The sequence below is a fragment of the Perognathus longimembris genome, chromosome 3, assembly GCF_023159225.1.
Source record: "Perognathus longimembris pacificus isolate PPM17 chromosome 3, ASM2315922v1, whole genome shotgun sequence".
In the NCBI taxonomy this organism is placed as follows: Eukaryota; Metazoa; Chordata; class Mammalia; order Rodentia; family Heteromyidae; genus Perognathus; species Perognathus longimembris.
The window spans coordinates 49,759,132-49,779,049 of NC_063163.1; the positions used below are offsets into that span (position 1 = coordinate 49,759,132).

The 19,918-nt window shown below is 40.5% G+C and overlaps 1 protein-coding gene across 1 annotated transcript; it reads right to left on the bottom strand.

Annotated features, from left to right (window-relative positions):
- Nucleotides 1–9,597: 9,597 nt before the first annotated feature.
- LOC125347601 (regulatory factor X associated protein) lies at nt 9,598–19,161 on the bottom strand. Its single transcript, XM_048340599.1, has 4 exons — nt 19,109–19,161; nt 18,292–19,051; nt 13,954–14,061; nt 9,598–10,881 (listed from the first exon to the last, which is right to left on the bottom strand). Exons 1-4 carry the CDS (start codon nt 19,159–19,161, stop codon nt 10,771–10,773), a joined length of 1,032 nt encoding a protein of 343 aa, XP_048196556.1. The 3' UTR covers nt 9,598–10,770.
- Between the last annotated feature and the right edge of the window lie 757 nt (nt 19,162–19,918).

Here is a 19,918-nt window from a genome sequence, read left to right on the forward strand (position 1 = left end):
AGCCAGGAGTCTCAAATCAGTCTCGCCGGACTCGTCAGGAAGCATGCATTTCTGGAAGCTTGGGGTGAACCCATTTTCTTGCTTCTGCATATTGGGTGGTTCTTGTATTTTCTTGGCTAGTGGCCATTTTCTTGAATCAATTCAGACTTTGGTCTCCATCTTCTTGTCAAGTTCATCTTCTTTAGGCAAGTCTTTCTCTGCCTTTCTTTTGCAAGGACTTAGGTGATTATAATTAGAATCCACTCAGGATAGCCTTACTATCCCAAGATTTTCAATTTCATTATCCCAGCAAAGTCCTTTATGCCATATAATGTGACCTCCACAGGTTCTAAGAATGGATAAACTTGAGGATCAGTATTTAGCCTCCCACAAGAATCTGTACCTCACTCCCAGAGTGGAGCTGTTACCTATTGAAGTTGAAGATAAAATTATAATTAGTTTGTGACCATTGCCTGTAACATAGGACCCTCACAGAAGCCAGGTGTCAAATAAACCACTATTGCAATAAATATCTGAGAAGATATTTATTTCAGTGACCACAAGTGTTCATGGCCAGTGTCATGGACAATGACCCTGGGCTAGCTATACAACCTGATTTGGCCAATGGTATGTCATCAAAATAAGCAGAGGTTTGATAAGATTCAAATAAGCAGAGGTCCCCTAATTGGGGTTCTCATTTTGGATCATCACTCTTTTTGTTTTTTGTCTGTCCTGGGGCTTGAACTCAAGGCCTAAGCACTGTCCCTAGCTTCTTTTTTCTCAATGCTAGCTAGCCCTCTACCTCTTAAGCCACAGCACCACTTCCAGCCTTTTCTGTTTATGTGGTGTTGACGAATTGAACCAAGGGCTTCATGCCTGCTAGGCAAGCACTCTACTGCTAAGCCACATTCCAGCCACTGGAACATCAGTCTTGAGAGCAAGTCCCCTTGTAAGAAGCATGGGATAGAGTAGAGAGTGAAGAGATGCCAGTGGACAGAGACTCTAGATCAGGGGCCAACAGACAATAAAGAACCATACAGGAAATCATTTTGACTTTGTGGGATATGTGGTCTCTTAGAATAACAAGCAATTAGCTTTTTCATTGTAATACAAAATTAGACATTCAGTACATGGAGATGAGTGTGGCTGTGTTGAAATAAAACTTAATGGATGCTGATTATATGTAATTTTCACATATCACAAAATATTTTTCTTTTGAAGTCAACTATTTTTAAAAATGTAAAATTGATTTCTTCAACTGTTAAAAATGTACAAACTAGGGGCTGGGGATATGGCCTAGTGGCAAGAGTGCCTGCCTCATATACATGAGGCCCTGGGTTCGATTCCCCAGCACCACATATACAGAAAATGGCCAGAAGCGGCGCTGTGTGCTCAAGTGGCAGAGTGCTAGCCTTGAGCAAAAAGAAGCCAGGGACAGTGCTCAGGCCCAGAGTCCAAGCCCCAGGACTGGCCAAAAAAAACCAAAAAAACAAAAAACAAACAGCCAGAAGTGGCGCTGTGGCTCAAGTGGCGGAGTGCTAGCCTTGAGCAAAAAAGAAGCCAGGGACAGTGCTCAGACCCTGAGTTCAAGGCCCAAGACTGGCAAAAAAAAAAAAAAAAGTACAAACTAGCTGGGCACTGCTGGTTCACACTGTAATCTTAGCTACTCAGGAGACTGACATCTGAGGATTGGAGTTTGAAGCCAGCCTGGGGAAGGAAAGTCCATGAGACTCTTATTTCCTATTAACCACCAAAAAGCTAAACATGGAGGTGTGACCTGGGGAAGGAAAGTCCATGAGACTCTTATTTCCTATTAACCACCAAAAAGCTAAACATGGAGGTGTGACTTGAGTGGTAGAGGGCTAGACTTGAACAAAATAAATAGCCAAGGTTAAGTCCTAGTCTAGCATACACACACACACAGTAGCTGGATGCCAAAGACATCTGATGATCATGGTTGGAAGCCAGCCCAGGAAGAAGTCTGACTCTCTTATCTCCATTTAAGCCACCAAAAAGCTGGAAGTGGAGCTGTGGCTCAAGTGGTAGAACACTAGCCTTGAACAAAAAAAGGATAGTGTCCAGGCCCTGAATTCGAGCCCCTATATTGGCACACACACACACACACACCCTACACAAAAAGGAAAAAAAAGGCAAAAATCATTGCTTGTGGCAATAGAAAAACTGACAAGGGACCTTTGGTTTGCCACATCCTGCTAGGAACGAGAGGCCACCTGAATGCTCCAATCACAGCCATGCTCCCACTGAAGGCAGCCTCCTGAGATGTCCAAGCAAGATCACAGAAGAGCTCAGTGAGGCTTAGCCAGCCCATACTATTGTGCTCTGCCTTCTCTCCACACCTCCAAAAGGTTACTTTAAGCCGTTGTGCTTTGGAGTGGTGCTTTATTTCTGTAGATAAGGTAAACAGTAGTTGTGAACCTTCTGATGTTTAGAATATTGATAGGACTATCTTTAGTTAATCATGAGATCTCAGGACAGTTCTCAAAAACAGCTCATTACAAAATACAGGTATGCCTACTTGAAAGCATTGTTCAATTCATTATGATTGCTGCGCTGGTTCAGATCAGTATCCTGGTTCAATTTGCCTTGTCTGTATGCCAGCTGTCTAAGAAATATCTTACACAATATCTCCTTCCCTTTCTCTCCCACATCATGTGGGAAGGCTTGTTGCCAGAAACAAGCCCACCGATTCCCGCCTTTTATTAATGCCCGAGGTGAGCTATTGCATTTCCCACCAGGGCACTGTGTAGGCATCCAAGGCAGCACAAGCTCACAGGACACTACTGCTCCTGCCGCAGCTGCTTCTGTCACAGTCACCATGGGTGCCAGCTTCTCACCATCAGTATGTACTAGAGAGAAGCACTTAGAGGCTGGCATCCTGCTCCCCCAAAGGCCTCCAGATTTTGCCTTAATGTGTGAAGCTAAGTGTGTGTTGTCGTAGATTCAAGTTCTAGCTGCCCTTCAGGACAGTGCTTGGCCTGGGCAGGGACTAGAGTCATTTTCCGATTGCTAATGAGGAAGAGTTCAGGGAGTGAGATACTGGAGGCCTTGGTCCCTATTTAAAGGTGGCTATGGGAAGTGAGTGAAGGGCAACCTTGATCCTTGCTGATGTTGAGGTGACAAGAAACGGAAGAGACAGGCACCACAGTAACATGTTATTGGGCATGGGGATGGGAGCATGATCCTAATTATGGGGGAATGCTCAGCCTTTCTTGGACAGACATTTCCTGGCTTTCAATGGTTCATATAATAAGAAACAGGACGTATATGCCATGATGGATATTTAGAAAAAAGAGCATTGCAAGTATAAAGGAGCTTGGAGATAGGAGCCTGTGGTGGCTCATGTTTGTAATCCTAGAGGCTGAGATGTGGGGATCAGTCTGAAGTCAGCCAGAGCAGGAAAGTTCATGAGATTCTTAACTCTAACCAGCAAAAAAGCCAGAAGTGGAGGTATGGCTTAAGTGGTTGACTTGAGTGAAAAAGCTAAGGGACAGAGTCCAAGCCCCAATACTGGTACTGGCATGTGTGTGTACAGGCGTACGTGTGTGCATGCACGCACACACACACACACACACACACACACACAGGACTGGGTCTCTGAACACTATCCTACTAAAAGTGAACCTGTACATCTATACTAGAGCTGAGTGATTTGAATAAAAATACAGATGGAATAGACTGGGTCCTCTTATTTTCTGAAAGGAAGTTATCCTCACCAGTTCCTACACAAGCTTCTGCCAGTAATTTTCATCAACATGGCAGTGAAACATGTTTGCGTGTTGAATATAATTGTATTACAATCACAAATGGAAATAACATTTTTGTGTGAACACTTAATCCTATTAATAGTATTGACATACCCTGCTTATTAGATTTTCAAAGGCAACTAGCATAGAATCTTTAATGTTTTAAAATTGTTATTATAAAGGCTATGTACAGAGGGGTTACAGTTACATAAGTCAGGTAAGGAGCACATTTTTTGGACAATGTCTCCCCTTCCCTCACACTCTCCCAGTTTTCCTTCCCATTCCCACCCACAAGTTGTATACTTCATTTTCCACATTGTGTCTAGTGAGTATCAATGCTGCATTTGCCTATTTCTGTACCCCTCTTAATCTCCCAAAGTTAAATAAAGGAAGAAACAAGACAAAAGAAAGCAAAACAACAAAGAAAAAGTCCTCTTGTTTCCATTTCTGGGAAACTATAATAGAACCTTTTCAAAAATTATTTTTATTGTAAATGTGATGTAGATGGGTTATAGTTATGTGATAAGTACATTTCTTTTTGAACAGTGTTACCTTTCCCCTTTTCTTCCTCCTGATCCCTCTCCCCCACAAGCCATATAGTTCATTTTCAACATAGTATCTAGTGAATATCACTGCTGCAATGGTTCACCCTCTGTCCCACCATTTCTGCCCTCCCCCAGATAAACTTACATAGGAGACAAAAAGTACAATACATACAAGACAAAAAAGTAGACACAGAGCTGTGATCTCCAGGAAGTCTTGCAAGGTGTGGTCCCACCAGTCTTAACTTTTCTCCTGGTTGTTTTTCTGTGCTTTTTGTTTTCATGCTGCATATACTCTTAAGCCTAAATTACAAGTAGCTCAAGAAAATCAGTACTTGTCCTGACTGAATACATCCTAAGAAAATCTTTGTGCTTTTCTGTAACTAGGGCAAAGCTATGAAGAGGCAAGTTTATTTATGCTATTGAAGTAGAAGATGAAAGAAAAGCTCATCTCCAGTGCTTTGGAGTAATACAAAGGATTGTCAGGAGGCTGGAGTACTATGTTAAGAAAAACAGAGCAAGTAGCCCATCTCTGGATTGGAAGGTGAGACCAACACATCCTACTACACATGCCCAGTATTTTCATCATCAAAGTTCTAAATGTTTCAACTTACTTAAAGCAGAATTTAAATCAGAGGTGATCCTATGTGAGCCAAGTCTACTAGAGAACAACAGTCGTCTATTTTCAAGTCCTACTCTCTGGATGAGTCATTTTCCATCAACAGTACCAGTTTTCCTAAGTATCATTCTCATTTTATTAGCTAAAGGAAGGTAGAGGTTGAAATGGTGGTGGTCTGTTGTAATTCTGGCTACCTAGGAAATGTAGGTACAAAGATCCTTTGCCATCTACAGGCAAAAAGCTCAAGCTCCTGTTTGAGAGTATAAAGAGCAGATAGGCAGGCCTGGGTACTGGTGGCTCATGCCTGTAATCGTAGCTACTGAAGAGGCTGAGATCTGAGGAGTGTAGTTTGAAGCCAGCCTGTGTAGGAAAGTCCCTGAGACTTTTATCTCTAATTAACCACCAGAAAACGGGAAGTGGCACTGTGGCTATAGAGGTAGAGTGCTAGTCTTGAGCAAAAAAGCTCAGGGATAGTACCTAGGTCCTGAGTTCAAGCCCCATGACTGACAAAAAATATAATTAAAATAAAATGCTGGGGGCAGGGCTTAAGCAGTTTATCACTTGCCTACAAAGCTTAAAGAAAAGCAAGAAACACATGAAGTGATAATATTTTTTAAAAAAATACTAAAATTTCTATGTTGTCATTATATTAATTATACTTTCTAGCTCTAATAAAAGAAACAAGAAATTACAAACTAACAAGCATTCTAAAGATGAAATGATGTTGGTATGTCGAACTGAATTCAGGGCCTGGTCCTTGCTGGGCTGAGGCTCTACCTGTGGGGCCTTCCTCCTACTCCAAACTGAGACCTTAAGCAGCGACTGTGGAAACAATTCCGTATTGAAAGACAAAAGATTTGGGTTAAAATCTTGCACTAGCAAGACCTGTTCCATAAGTTTCTTTATTCAAAAATGGACAATAATCCAGGCACTGCCACTCCTTACAACTCTGAAGACTGAGATTTGAGTGAACATCCAGGTTCCAAGATATCCCAGTGAGAAAAGTCCGGGAGACTCTTATAGGTAATTAACCAGCAAAAAGCTGGATGTGGAGATGTGGCTCAAGTGGTAGGAGTGACTATCTTGAGTGAAAAAACTAAGCAAGAATATAAGGTATTGAGTTTAAGCCCCAGTACTGGCACGAACAAAAGAACAAATATTTGCCTTGTCACATTTTTGTGGTTCAAATGCATTAATACATATGAAAGTACTTTCTAAAGTACTTAAACCAACTTTGGGTTGGTTTAAATACGTGTTTTGTTTTTATCACTCCAAAAAAATCAAGGTTTACTTTGCCTAAAAGTCCTGTGATAAAGACTAGTGATAGTGAAAAGACTAGTGATAGTGTGCCCACTGCTAGTATGCAAGGTGCAGCATTCACACTACACTGGCCCCATGGTAATGCTTTCAACAGCATGCAGAAAGCAACTTGGAGTCAGAGATGAAGTCCAACAGCTGGGCAATCCAGAGTAAAGTTGAACCACTGCAAGACTCCTTCTCTATCTATAGAAGAATAACTGTGTGTGCATTATGGAATTGGTATAGAGAATCCCTAAGTATTAGCACCTAGTATGCAGAATTGTCTTACTTCTTTTGTGTAATTCCAAGAGAAAGCTATATAATTCAGACTTTAGGAACAGATAAAAAAAAACTCAGGTGGGGGAGGGGGCAGTTATAAATTTACACAAATGTACCTGAAATACCACTATTTCTACAAACCCAAACAGAAAACAAAGGAGAAATAATTATAAGGATAACATGTTTTATATTTCTTAATTTATAACCATTTTACAAGTTTTTTTTTAATTTAAAGGAAAGTAGGTGAAGATGTCAGTTGTATATGGTAAAAATTCTCATAGTATAAAAGATTATTTCAGTAAAGACTGTCACCTGGCCATTCCTCACCCTCATACTCTTATCCCAAACCACCCCAATTTTTCTTTATGGAAGCAATTTCCAATTATATACATATGTATGTATGCATATATAATTATATATTTATATGAAATATCTAGTGGTATTAGTTAGGATCCTTTTGGATCTACTTGTCCATAATTAAGTACTTACAGTCTACTTATCACTGTCGGCAAATAATATCTCTAACACTTCTGGTTCGTTGCCTTGTTGTGGTACTTTGAGACAAACCATCTATGGTTTCCTTTTTCTCTCCTCTCTTGCTTTTTATTTCTGCCATACTCCAGCTGCTGGCTGAGAGGGGAGCAGGATGTTTTGGGCTTCTTCCTGAAGTGAGACCCCCCTGACTGGTTTTCCCATCAAGCCCTATGAGATTAACTACTCTAAACTCCCCAGGTGGGAGTTTATGAAGGGTTTTATGGCTGAGCAAAGGACCAACTTCACTGATTTAGTGTTATACACTGATATATGGCATATTAAAATCTGGAGCAGCCACTAACTCATTGTAATGAGTACTACTTACCTTCACTGCCCAGTTTCCTAGCTTAACTATCTTGTATGTTCTCATTTTTCTTATACTTCAATTGCAACATCACAGATACCTCAAGCCCGTTGGCCTTGCTTCTTCCCTGCCCCTTAACACTTGTCTATTACTGAAAGTACTATCTTAGCCCCTACCTGTTCCATTCAGCACACACTGTGACAGCAGAAAATGGATTATTGATGTAACTAGCAGTGTGTGTGTGTGTGTGTGTGTGTGTGTGTGTGTGTGTGTGTGTGTATTTTATATAACCATGAGAGGTGAGGAATGGTTCAACTGACAGATTTGATTAAACCCAAGAATCTCCTCAACCTCTACTTTTAATGGGTCAGCTTGGGTGGTTTCAGTTCCAGATGAAAGGGCACATTCTAAGGACCAGGTAACTGGATATCAGGAAGCAGTAAGAAAAGAACACACAGGCACTCATCTGTTTTCTGATAGGACCACTGTGTAAGGTCAAACACTCAAAATCCTGTGTCTTCACTCAAACACAAGATAAGGCACATACACAAAACAGTTTTCTGCTGGCACTGGGCTTTCTTCACACACACAATATCCATACTTCTGCATCTAGTCCTATCTCCCACAGAGCTCTAGCATCCCTCATCCCCTTCTCCCACTAAATGACCCCTACTCAAGCATATAATCTATCTTCCCTACTGCCATAGCTGTTTGAATTCTGTGAATTAGTATCACATAAATACAGATGGTCCTGAAACTTTCTGGTTTCAAATGGACTAACTTCAAACTGGCAAATGTTACTTGCCAATTCTTTTACCTATAATATTATCTGGGAGATAGGTTTGGCTGGCTAAAATAACTAAACAAAACACATGGCCAACATTATAATGACTAGGGTCAAAACAAGAAATTGCATTTCTCTCTCTCATCGTGGTTCAAAGACATCCAAGGCTACAGTATTGATGTTCTAAGCTATCTAAGGCCATCGCTCCTTTCATCTCACAGAGCTACTTTTCCTACTGAATGTCCATCATTTCATCCATGGATGAGTCACAAGTCAGTAGCATGGAGGGAGGGGGGAAAATGAGCTGATTGTTCCCTTTTAAAGGGCAACATCTAGAAGTTACATATATTGCTTCTGTTCACTTTCCACTGACCTAAATTTATTACTCATGATACTCATACAAGGGTAGCAGAGTCTTTTCTTAAGCCAAGTATTTTTAAATCTGAAGGTTTTAATTGAAGAATTAGTTACAACTGAAGAAGGAGATAAGTAAACTCAAGTGTTTGGCAGCCAAGCTGCTAAGTCACATGGCAAAGATCTAGAATACACAACAAAGCAAAAATCTCGAGACAAACTTCAATAAACTTACCCTAGATGAATTGTTCTACTCCTATCCAAATTTAAAAATGATTAGCTACTTAATTCTAGAAAGTATTTTATGAGAAGATTCTGAGCCTATCAATAGTCTACTCAGGGATTTAACTGCGACTCATCAGCTCAAAGTTCTTACAGCCACACAAATTAGTCCCATTTCACTCAGCTCTCACTACCTATTTTGCTTTCCTTTCTTCTTACTATATTGGAGTAAGCATCAGGCGAATTTTTGTTGTCACAGAAGTTAACTAGAGCTCCCATTTTTCCAAGTTAATTAAGCTCCCATTATTCCAAATCCAGTATCAAGTACTAAGTGAAGCCCTCTGTATTCAGTGCACAGCAACTAAAGAGAACAGTGAGGAAATGAGAAAAGTCAAAGGTCAGCATGTGGGCTTTAATTAGTCATTCTGGCAAAGGTGTTTCTGTAGATACACAAGTAAAACATAAAAATAAAAAGAAACATTCTTTTTATACACATCAGTATTTTTTTTCTTTGCTATTTTTTTAAACCTCAGGGTCTAGGTGCTGTCCCTGAGCCTCTTTGTTCTCAGGGCTAGAACTCTACCACTTGAGACACAGCACCACTTCTGGCTTTTTCTGAGTAGATGATTGGAGATAAAGAGTCTCACAGACTTTCCTGCCTAGGCTGGCTACCAACTTTGATCCTCAGAGCTAAGCTTCCAGAGTAGCTAGGATTACAGGTGTGAGCCACCAGCACCCAGCTACATACTTATCTCTTCAAACTATGATTAACTTTAACATGACACATATTTCAGAGCTTAAGAAACAGACACACATAGTTTTTTTTTGGCCAGTCCTGGGGCTTGAACTCAGGGGCCTGAGCACTGTCCCTGGCTTCTTTTTGCTCAAGGCTAGCACTCTACCACTTGAGCCACAGCGCCCCTTCTGGCTTTTTCTGTATATATGGTACTGTGGAATCGAACCCAGGACTTCATGCATGCTAGGCAAGCACTCTACCACTGGGACACATTCCCAGCCCCACACACAGTTTTGTATAGTTCATCCTGAGACACATACTTATCCTAATATTGGATATACTCTCTTGACATTTAGTTCATCATTCTTAGTTGTAGGTTTGTCTTGAAATTTTCCTAGGAAAAAAAGGAGAAAAGGTATCCAGATTTCCCATCATTTGTAACACAACTTAGGAATAATAGCCTTAAAATAGCTCAATTTTAAAACAAACTGACAAGATGCTAGAGTGTTTTTTTTTCAGACTCTGCTTTTTGAAAAGCATCTCTTTTTGTTTTCTTTAGTGAAAAATGAATATAAAAAATAATTCTGTTCTGGAATTTGTGAGTTGAGATATAACTATACAGTTCACAAATTCAAACATGGAAGGGTATGCTCTAAAGGAGAGCAACATTAATAGGCAACCGGAAACCTAGAAGCCAAGTCCTTTATCCGTCTCACAGGCTTCACCTGCACATTTCTCATCTTACACAAGCAGTGGACCCTTGATTGCTTTCCTTATGGTATGAAATAGACCACCCTCTCTGACAGTACCAGCCTTAGCTGCAAAGCAATTCCAGGTACTTCGATGATCTTTTATTGTGAAAAGTTGCTATCAATGTTCTTTAAGAGAAGCACTATGCAATCACATTGCAGGTGAGATAATGTTTAGTTTTGTAGGACTACTGCAGACACTGCCAAACACTTAGTATTCCTGGCCCTCTGATTAAAACCCAGGAGTCCTCAAGCTCACTATGACAACTCCAAAGCACTCACACTCTTCCAGAGACCTAGATGATTCAAGTTTACCTATGAACTTCATGACTTCCACAGAAAGTAACTGTTTCAATATCTTCAGTAACAGTGTCTGAAGAGGAACATATTTAAAAATAAGTGCAATTAAATGTTATTTTAGTAAGATAAACTGATTTAAAAAATCATGGGAAAACTAGATGCAAAAAGTACAATACTTATTTATCCTCAAATGCACACATACATTTACAGGAAAATGTTCATGTTCTATTGACATATCTCACCCATTATTCTTTTTTAGTATAAAAATATGTTCATCTATTTCAGTAAATTCTTGGTAATCTCCTTCACACTGAAGCTCCTGGAAATTGCTGTTGTCTTTGCTCCAAAACTTGCTGATTTAGGAGTTGCTGTTGTTTTTGTAAAAACTGCACCACTTCTGGACTTCGTAGTAATGACTTGAAGAGAAAAATGGGGAAAAAAAGTTGATAGCATTACTCTTATGTGATTAATTTATGTGATAGAATTACTTTGATATTGAATTCAGTTTTGTGGGTGATATATCACACTATAGTCAAGCTGCAAACTATAAAATGTTGCTATACATCATAATACTAACACCTACAGTGGCTGAAAGCTGGTGTTATGCTAGCTCTGTACACAAAAGAAATGTTTTCTACATGCCAGCAAACAAACTCTTTTCAAACATACAAGTACAAACAACCAATAATGGCCTTAAATGATAGCAAGACAAAGAAAAAGGGGTCTGATGTGAAAGTAAGAGTTCAATTACATTTGTATGTACATATAAACCAGTGCTGGAATTCAAATTTCTCTCATCTAAATCTTGAAAAAGTTAAAATTTGTATTTGTGAGCTGGGTGCTGGTGGCTCACCAGAGACCTGAGAATTGTAGTCTAAAGCCAGCCCAGGGAAGTCTGTGAGTAGTTTATTTCCAACTGGCACTGTGGCTCAAAGTGGCAGAGTGCTAGCCTTGAGCAAAAGAGCTCAGACCTGAGTTCAAGCCCCAACACTGACAAAAAAAGTATTTGTGTGTATATAGGCGAATAAATGCACATTGATTTTTATCTGTATATATACAGATATAAATATACATATATATAAGTACATCTGAATATATTAAATTTGAGAGACTGGTTGCTCTAAATCAACCAATACTTTTTTTATATTTAGTATTTTTAAATATAGTTGCCACCAGATAATAAATATAATAGTCTGTGGGTAATGTGGTTTTTACTGTAATAAAATACTTGTATAACGGATGTGGCTTAGCAGTAGAGTGCTTGCCTAGCATGCATGAAGCCCTGGGTTCAATTCTTCAGTATAACTATTATAAATAGAAAAAGCTGAAGTGGCCCTGTGGTTCAAGTGGTAGAGTGCTAGCCTTCAGCAAAAGAAGCTCAGGGAGTGCCGAGGCCCTGAGTTCAGGCTCCAGACTGGGCAAAAACAAACTTGTATCAACATATATTAAAAATAAACTCTAGCCCCACTCCAATGAAGTAAAAAGCATTAAAAAAAACCTGAAAATAGAGCAAGGGAAGAGGGGGACATTGTTCAAAAAGAAATGTAATTGTTACCTGATTTATGCAATTATAACTCCTTTATACATCACCTTTATAATAACAATTTTTTTAAAGCCAAAGAAAAGAAGATTAAAAAGGAAATACACCAAAACAACTGGAATAAAATCAATAAATACTGATTTTTAAATAACAATAAAAATAACAACAACAACAATAATAATAACAATAAAAAAAGCCAAGGGCTGGGGATATGGCCTAGTGGCAAGAGAGCTTGCCTCGTATACATGAAGCCCTGGGTTCAATTCCCCAGCACCACATATACAGAAAATGGCCAGAAGTGGCGCTGTGGCTCAAGTGGCAGAGTGCTAGCCTTGAGCAAAGAGAAGCCAGGGACAGTGCTCATGCCCTGAGACCAAGGCCCAGGACTGGCAAAAAAAAAAAAAAAAAAAAGGCTTGAGCACTGTCCCTGGCTTCTTTTTGCTCAAGGCTAGCACTCTACCACTTGAGCCACAGTGCCACTTCCAGCTTTTTGTGTTTATGTGGTGCTGAGGAATTGAACTCAGGGCTTCATGCATGCTAGGCAAGCACTCTACCACTAGGCTACATTCCCAGCCCCTATAGTGTATTTTCTATTCATTAGTTTATTCAAAAAATAAATGACTGTCAATATTTTTAAACTATTGACCAATATATGTATTAATGCATCCATTATTATTGATATATTAAACAATTATATATTATTAAAGAATAATTATTTAAATAATTATCTAAATTATTATAAAACTAAAATTAATTAAAAATTATTTGTAAAGAGTGACCAATGTCCTATTAAGTAAATGCACAGTAATTCATGGGTTGTCATGAGACAACTGCAATGTATTAGGCCCAAAGATTTTTCCTTATCAAATGATATACATATATGTATAAATATCCATCCCCTGGGGGCTTGAGCTCAGCCCAGGTGCTGTCTCTGAGCTTTTTTGTTCTACCACTAGAGACCCAACTCTACTTTTTTTTTTTTTTTTGCCAGTCCTGGGGCTTGAACTCAGGACCTGGGTGCTGTTCCTGAGCCTCTTTGTGCTCAAGGCTAGTGCTCTATCACTTGAGTCACAGTGCCACTTCTGGCTTTTTCTGAATAGTTAATTGGAGATAAGAGTCTCTGGGTCTTTCCTGCTTAGGCTGGCTTCAAACTGCAATCCTCAGATCTCAGAGATCTGAGCCTCTAGTGCCTGGCTCTCTACCACTATCTTTGAAGACAGAAATCATTTTTTACATAATTAAGTTAATCATTTCTTTGTGATTTATATCTTTTAAGCTAAAAGTAAATCCCATTCTAGAGAGAGGAATGGTGGGTAAGTACAGTCATAACTCTCAATGTACATATTTAAAAATGGAACCAGATAACTTGAGGGGATAGATGGGGTGGTGGTAGAGGAGGTAACATTGATTAAGATGCATTGTACACATAAATGGACAGGGTAAATTAAAACTCCTCTGTAAAACTACTTAAAGATAAATAATTTTTAAAAATCCCATTCTAGAGTTCTAATATAAAGTCTCAATTTTATTTTAAAGAAATTTTAAGACTCATCAAGAATTTATTCTGATGTATGAGTGTCAAATTACTATGTAATTATTGGTATTTAGTGAACAATCTCTTCTTTCCTGATTGACTTCGATAACTTTATGTTAAATATTAGTTTTATGATACCTCAGTGTTATTCTATAAATATTAGAATTCAATGTAAGGAAGAGTACATGGAAATGGCACCTTGCTCACATATGCTAGGTTCATCAATGAAGAAACAGTTACTGCAGTTACAGTCCTGGAGATTATGAATGGAGTTGGGATGGTAGACTGTACTGGCCAAGAGGCATGATTTAATTCTGGTAGCCATCTAAAATGTTCCAGAACCTTGAGAATCTAAGTTCTACTTATGACAAATAATTTTCACTAATAGATCTGTACCCAGAAGCCAACACATACCAGTCGTTTCTGATTTAACACTTGTTCTAAGAGAGTAGGTCTTGCAGGACGATCCCCAAAAGATCCTGTTCTTTGTTTTACAATGGAGAGTATATTATCTGCAGTTTCCTGTGGGAAGTGATAAAAAATGCAAGTAAGATTAGCAGTTAACACTGTAAATATAACCCATGGTGATAGGACTGCAATGAAGTCTTGAACAAGTCTTTCTTCTCTTACTTTTCACATGTGACTTTGGGAAAGCCTCTGGCTAAGTCATAGGAGAAGTACATGAAGTTATTTTAGGTAACACGACTCTCCCAGGGTTTCAACCTGAGTTCTTTAGTCTTTCAAAGGGCCTCATGTTGATATTGGGAAAAGGTAGGGGGTGGTGGAAGAGTAACTTGTGAGCTATTTTCAATATTAACAAAAGAAAAGTCTCCCTTTATAGGATCTAGGCCAAAATACAGTGTCTGCTAATCTTTGATGAACTATATGAACTCAGAGGCAATGTATATATTGCTAACAAGACATGGGGATCAATTTTTTGCCAATTCACAACCAGATAGAGGGGCAGTAAAATATTAAAGAAGCAAATGCTAAACAAAGCTTTCAGAATTTGGAAGCTATAAGGAAGAAAATAGTAAACTAGCTGGAAAAGGCCAGTAAGCACTGGTACAAAGTTGCTAGCACAGACAAAACAGTTAAGTTCTAAAACAGTAATACTACCCTGAGACATCAAAACCCAAACAAGCTGGGTGTTGGTGGCTCATGCCAGTAATCCTAGCTACTCAACAGACTGAGATTTGAGGACCACGGTTCAAAGGCAGCCCAGACAGACAAACCAGAGAAATGCTTATCTCCAACTAACCAGCAAAAAGTCAGAAGGTAGTGGAAGGAAACATTTGAAGACAAGGAAGGGGTGATATTATCCAAGAAGAAATGTACTCATTCCTTGACTTATGAAACTGTAACCCCTTTGTACATCACCTTTACAATAACTATACCTAACTTTATATCTATCTATCTATCGGTCTATCTACCTACCTACCTACCTATAAATAAAGCTGGGAGTAGAGATGTGGTTCCAGTGGTACAGTGCTAACCTTGAGCAGTAAAGTTAAACAAGAGCTCAAGGCCTTGAGTTTGTGTCTTAGTACAGGTGCACATACATATACTCTCCCCCCCCCCCCCCCATACAGTCAGTCAGGAGGTCCTACTCTCAAATGTGTATTCTCACTTCCACTCGAAAGAATCTTAAGTACTTAAAATACCTTTTCTGCCATAGCAAAGTATTATCCTAGTTCACTGTAGTATTCTGTCAAGATATGAAATGACCACATCTAAAATAAAAACTGTTGGGGGAGGTAATGGGGACTGAATCCAGGGCCTTGTATATGCTAAGCACTTACTTCTGCATTATATCCTGGGCACCCAAATTCTTACTAAACAAAAACAAAACTATAAAATACTTCATCATGAAGCAATGCTTCATGGGAATTAAGCCTTAGTGCTATTTAGGATATTTATTATCTAGGCTGTTTTTCTTCTTGGACTTTTCTATGCTGGGATCTGAGTGTACTCAATTATCCCATCTGCTTCTTTTATTATGGAAAGTTAAGCAAAATGCTATTATGAAAATGTTCTGTCCCTAAACATTTTAGGCCTCAAAATTTTAAAAGAAGATGCTAGTAGCCACAAAACACAATAATAATTTCTTCCTCTTCTTCCCAGAGTTAAATTTTATGTGTACAAGGTACTGCTAGAACTACTCTGGCTGTGGAACACCTCCATCACCCAAGCCTCAGAATGTTAATACCACAGAAACCATACAGTGGAAATAACCCTGCATGGTGGAAATAACCTCAAGTCATGTGGCTCAAATTTGTAAACATGTTGGAATTCCCCTTTTAAAAGAACTTTCAACTCTTTTTGTCCTATGGTACTTACAGACTTTTGAGGCATTCTATTTGGTTTTGAATAAACTATTGTGCTTTTCACCAGAGAATCCTCAGAACTAAGCAAAACATCCAGCAACAATTTTGCACAATTTACTGTGCTTTGTAAATCATTTTTGCAATGGTGTAAAGATGTTTAGACAATTGTAAATATTTTATGCCTTTTTAGAATTTGACCATGTGAAAGTTCATTATCCTAACACTGAATTTGTGCAACATTGTGTTTGCTGCACAACTGTGTTAGCACGTAAAAATGTTGACCTTTTCTTAATAAATGGAGACATCCTTTTTTGTACATCTGTATTTGTGAAAGATAAAATTTACTAAGATCCCAGTCCTCTGGTGACTCCCTATGTGGTGCTGATGCACCTCAGTTTTTCTCCTCACCCAATCCTACTGATTGAATCCAAGTCCTTTCCCGTGCTGAATAAATCCTTTATAACTTAACTACATTCGCAGCCTCTTTTCTGTTCTTTTGAATCCAGGATCTTGCACATATTAGGTAAGCATTTTACACTGAGCTCCCCCTACATACTCAAGATGACATGCCACTGTATTTAAGATAACCATAATTAGAAAACTGAGTACATGAACTGCCACCCGTGTCATATGAATCTATACATTTTTAACTACTTTTTATGAGTTTCAACTCATCTGGTCAAAATTATTATGCTTGTGTGACTGTGGTTAGTATACCAGTGTTTAAGCTTATAAAGTACTTGTATGATTGCTTATTTTACCACCTAAAGTGACCTATGTTTTTTTTAATCAAATAAATGTATTAAAGAACTTAAAATTTTTCTTTTACAGAATTATATTTTGGTCTTTCAGAGTTTCAACATTTGGGATTACGACCCAACTCTGAACAACAATAATAATAATTTTTTAAAAAACCCAACCCTGAACAAGCTTGGCACCAGTGGCTCATGCCTGTAATCCTAGCTACTCAGGTAGCTGAGGTCTGAGGATCGAGGCTGGAAGCCACCCAGGCAGAAAAGGCACCCCCCATCTTATCTCCAATGAATCTCTCAAAAACTGGAAGTGGCTCAAGTAGTCAAGCATTAGCCTTAAGCACAGAGGCCCAGGGACAGCCCAAGGCCCTTCATTCAAGCACTACAACAGATGACAACAACAAAATAAAAACCTGAACAGAATAAAAGTGAAAGAGAAGTCACTCAATACCCTAGTGAATATATGTTAAGCACACTACATTGGTGACTGTAAATTTCAGGTGTATTTAGGATAGTACATTTATAAATATACACAATATCTAAAATTTAAGCAATGGGATAACTGTTCAAGTTCAGCTTAAAACGTTTAGAAAACATTCTAGGACAGCTTTCACTTTGAAACATAATTTTCTGTATCACTTCTATCAAAATTCATTTTTTTTCCCTGCACAGAATGATTATTCACACAGGATGCGATCCTGTAGCAATCTCAAAGTACACTGCTAATAATGACAATAGTAATGGCTAAAGTTTACTGACTTTCACTATCTGCTGGGCACCAGGCAAACAGTTATTAGGGGAATATCTCACATGCTCACAGCAACCCTAAGCACTAAGCACTAAGCATTATTTTAACACCAACTTTGGAGAGAGCTGACTTGACAGAGGGTAAGAGAATGTTCAAAACAACACAACCAGCAAATGATGGGATGGGAATTTGCTACCAGAATTCCAAGTCCAGAGAACTGGGGCATCTTCAACACAGTTTGGCTACAGAAACTCAAAAGTCTTCTGAGACACCTCATGGTTAATCAAGTTTTTTCCTTTGGGGCTACTAAACGCAGACACTAATAACAAGATATCAAGTAAAGGGATGGTACGGACTGTACACACTGGATTATGGTAAGATCAGTATTTTAAGAACATGGCACTTAAGTTGAGAGGGTACTACAGAGTACCTCTACAGAGCTCTATTCTTAGTACTAGAGAATACAAAGTACTCAGTATTCTAAGTACTACAGAGGAGAGTGAGAACAGGTGACTGAGAATATAGTACTGACAACCGCAAGGGATTACCTTCTCCAGGGCATCAATTTCATCCATGTTCAAAGTCTCTTTGCCAGCTCTACTATGGGTGAATCACAGCCATCACTTATTACCTGTCCTTCCACCCCTATCCCAGATGTTTGATATGACTGCTTGGCGGTTAGGTCTCAGGGTGATACTCATTCACTTAACCTAAGGACGTAGCACAATTAGGCTTTGTGTACACTCCTACGAATTTCTCGGGCAGGAGACACCCCTCCCAGCCTCTGGCCCAGTGAAGCACCCTTCACCCCTCTGAGAGCACAAGAGCAGCTCCTGGAAATGGCGTTTGGGGAGGGCAAGGGGGGAGGCGGGCAGTCATTGAAGGGTTTTCTCCCTCCACCTGCTCCCCAGCATGGCGCAGGTACCTCCACTTTGACGTTGCTAGCGCTGCCGGCCGAGGTGGCCGCCCCACTACAGTTCAGGGCCTGGTCGCTCTTTTTCTTCTTGTACTTGTCCTTGTACATCTTGTTGCGGTGTTTCTTGCACATCCACGGCTTGCGCTGCTTGGCCACCTGGCTGGTGGTCTCGCTGCAGCCCTGGTAAGTGCAGGTCTTGCTGGCGCCGCCGCCCCGCCTCCGGGCGCCGCCGCCGCCCTCGCCCCCCGAGTGGGCATCTTCGTCCTCCAGGTCTTCCAGGCTGGCGGTGCTCTCGCCTCCTCCGGGGGGGTCGGAAGTGTCCAGCAAGTCCGCATCGTCCTCCGCCGCCTCCTCCTCCGCCTCTCCTGCCACCTCGCACAGGTAGCCGAGGGGCTTGCACGGCCCGCCGCCCCGCGCGGGAGCCGGGGCCGGGACCTGCCTCAGGCAGCCCTCGGCCTCCTCGGGACCCGCACAGGGCCGCATCACCAGCAGTGTGAACTGCGAGGCCGGCGCCGCCACGGGGGCTGCGGCCAGGCTGGCGGCCGCCGCAGGGACCGGGGCCCCGGGACGCGGCACGCCACCAGCGGAGCCCGGCCCCGGACTCTCGGAGACACCGTGCACCTCCGTGCTGCTGGCACGTGGCGGGGTCCGCGACCCCGGGCTTTCTGCACTTGAAGGATCCGACTCCGAGCCAAGTAAAGAACGCGTCGCCGGCTCCTTGAAGGCGCCTGGACTGCGTCGGCGCGGTCGCAGACGACGCGTCACGCGTCTGTACGCTCGTGGCGGTGGGGCGGGGCTTAGCGGAGCCTAGGCACTGACTGCGCACGTGTGGTTCTCCTCCGCCACCCTGTCCACTCCACTGCCGGGTGACTGCGGCATGCGGAACTGGCCTCCCTACCTAAAATAGTTCACAGGAATTTCATGAGATTGCCCTGAGGGATGTTAAAATTTTTTGGCGTCAGGATCCTAGTTAAAATGGCACTTTACCCCAAACTTCCTTCTATAATGATATTTTAATTCTAAACTTATTGAGATGGGGGGAGGGAGAAATACCATACTGTCACAACTTGGAGCAAATAGTTGACAGTTAATGGAAGCAAACGTGGACTACTGGAAAATAATGGAGTGGAGGATGGAGTTAGACCTGGGCTTCTTCCAACTTGTGTATTTGTGCATGGACAATTTTCTTCCAAAATGAATGAATGAACTAAAATTTTGGAGACAAGTTCTTTCTATGTATCCCAAGCTGGCCTGGCATTTGCAATTCTCCTTTCTCGATGCATGGCCAACGCTTAGCTTGGTTCTTTACATCACAAATACATTTTCATTAAATACAAGGAAAATGTTTGAAAAGGAACGGCAAATGAGAAACATTAAAATGACAATGGTAAGTAACTATCATTTCTACCAGTTCCTGATGATAGGTTGGCCCTTTGTCTTGGCTAATTCCATCATGGGAAAGATCTTGCCATATCCCAAAGAAAACCAATAAGTAGATATTTTCATTAAGTGTACTCATTCTCTTTATCTAGTCAGTTTTCCTGTTTTACCTATTGGAAGGGAAGGCAGTGTATGGCTCTGTAATAAATTAATAACCCCATTCACACAAGGATGTTTAGATGATGTAGGAGTAATC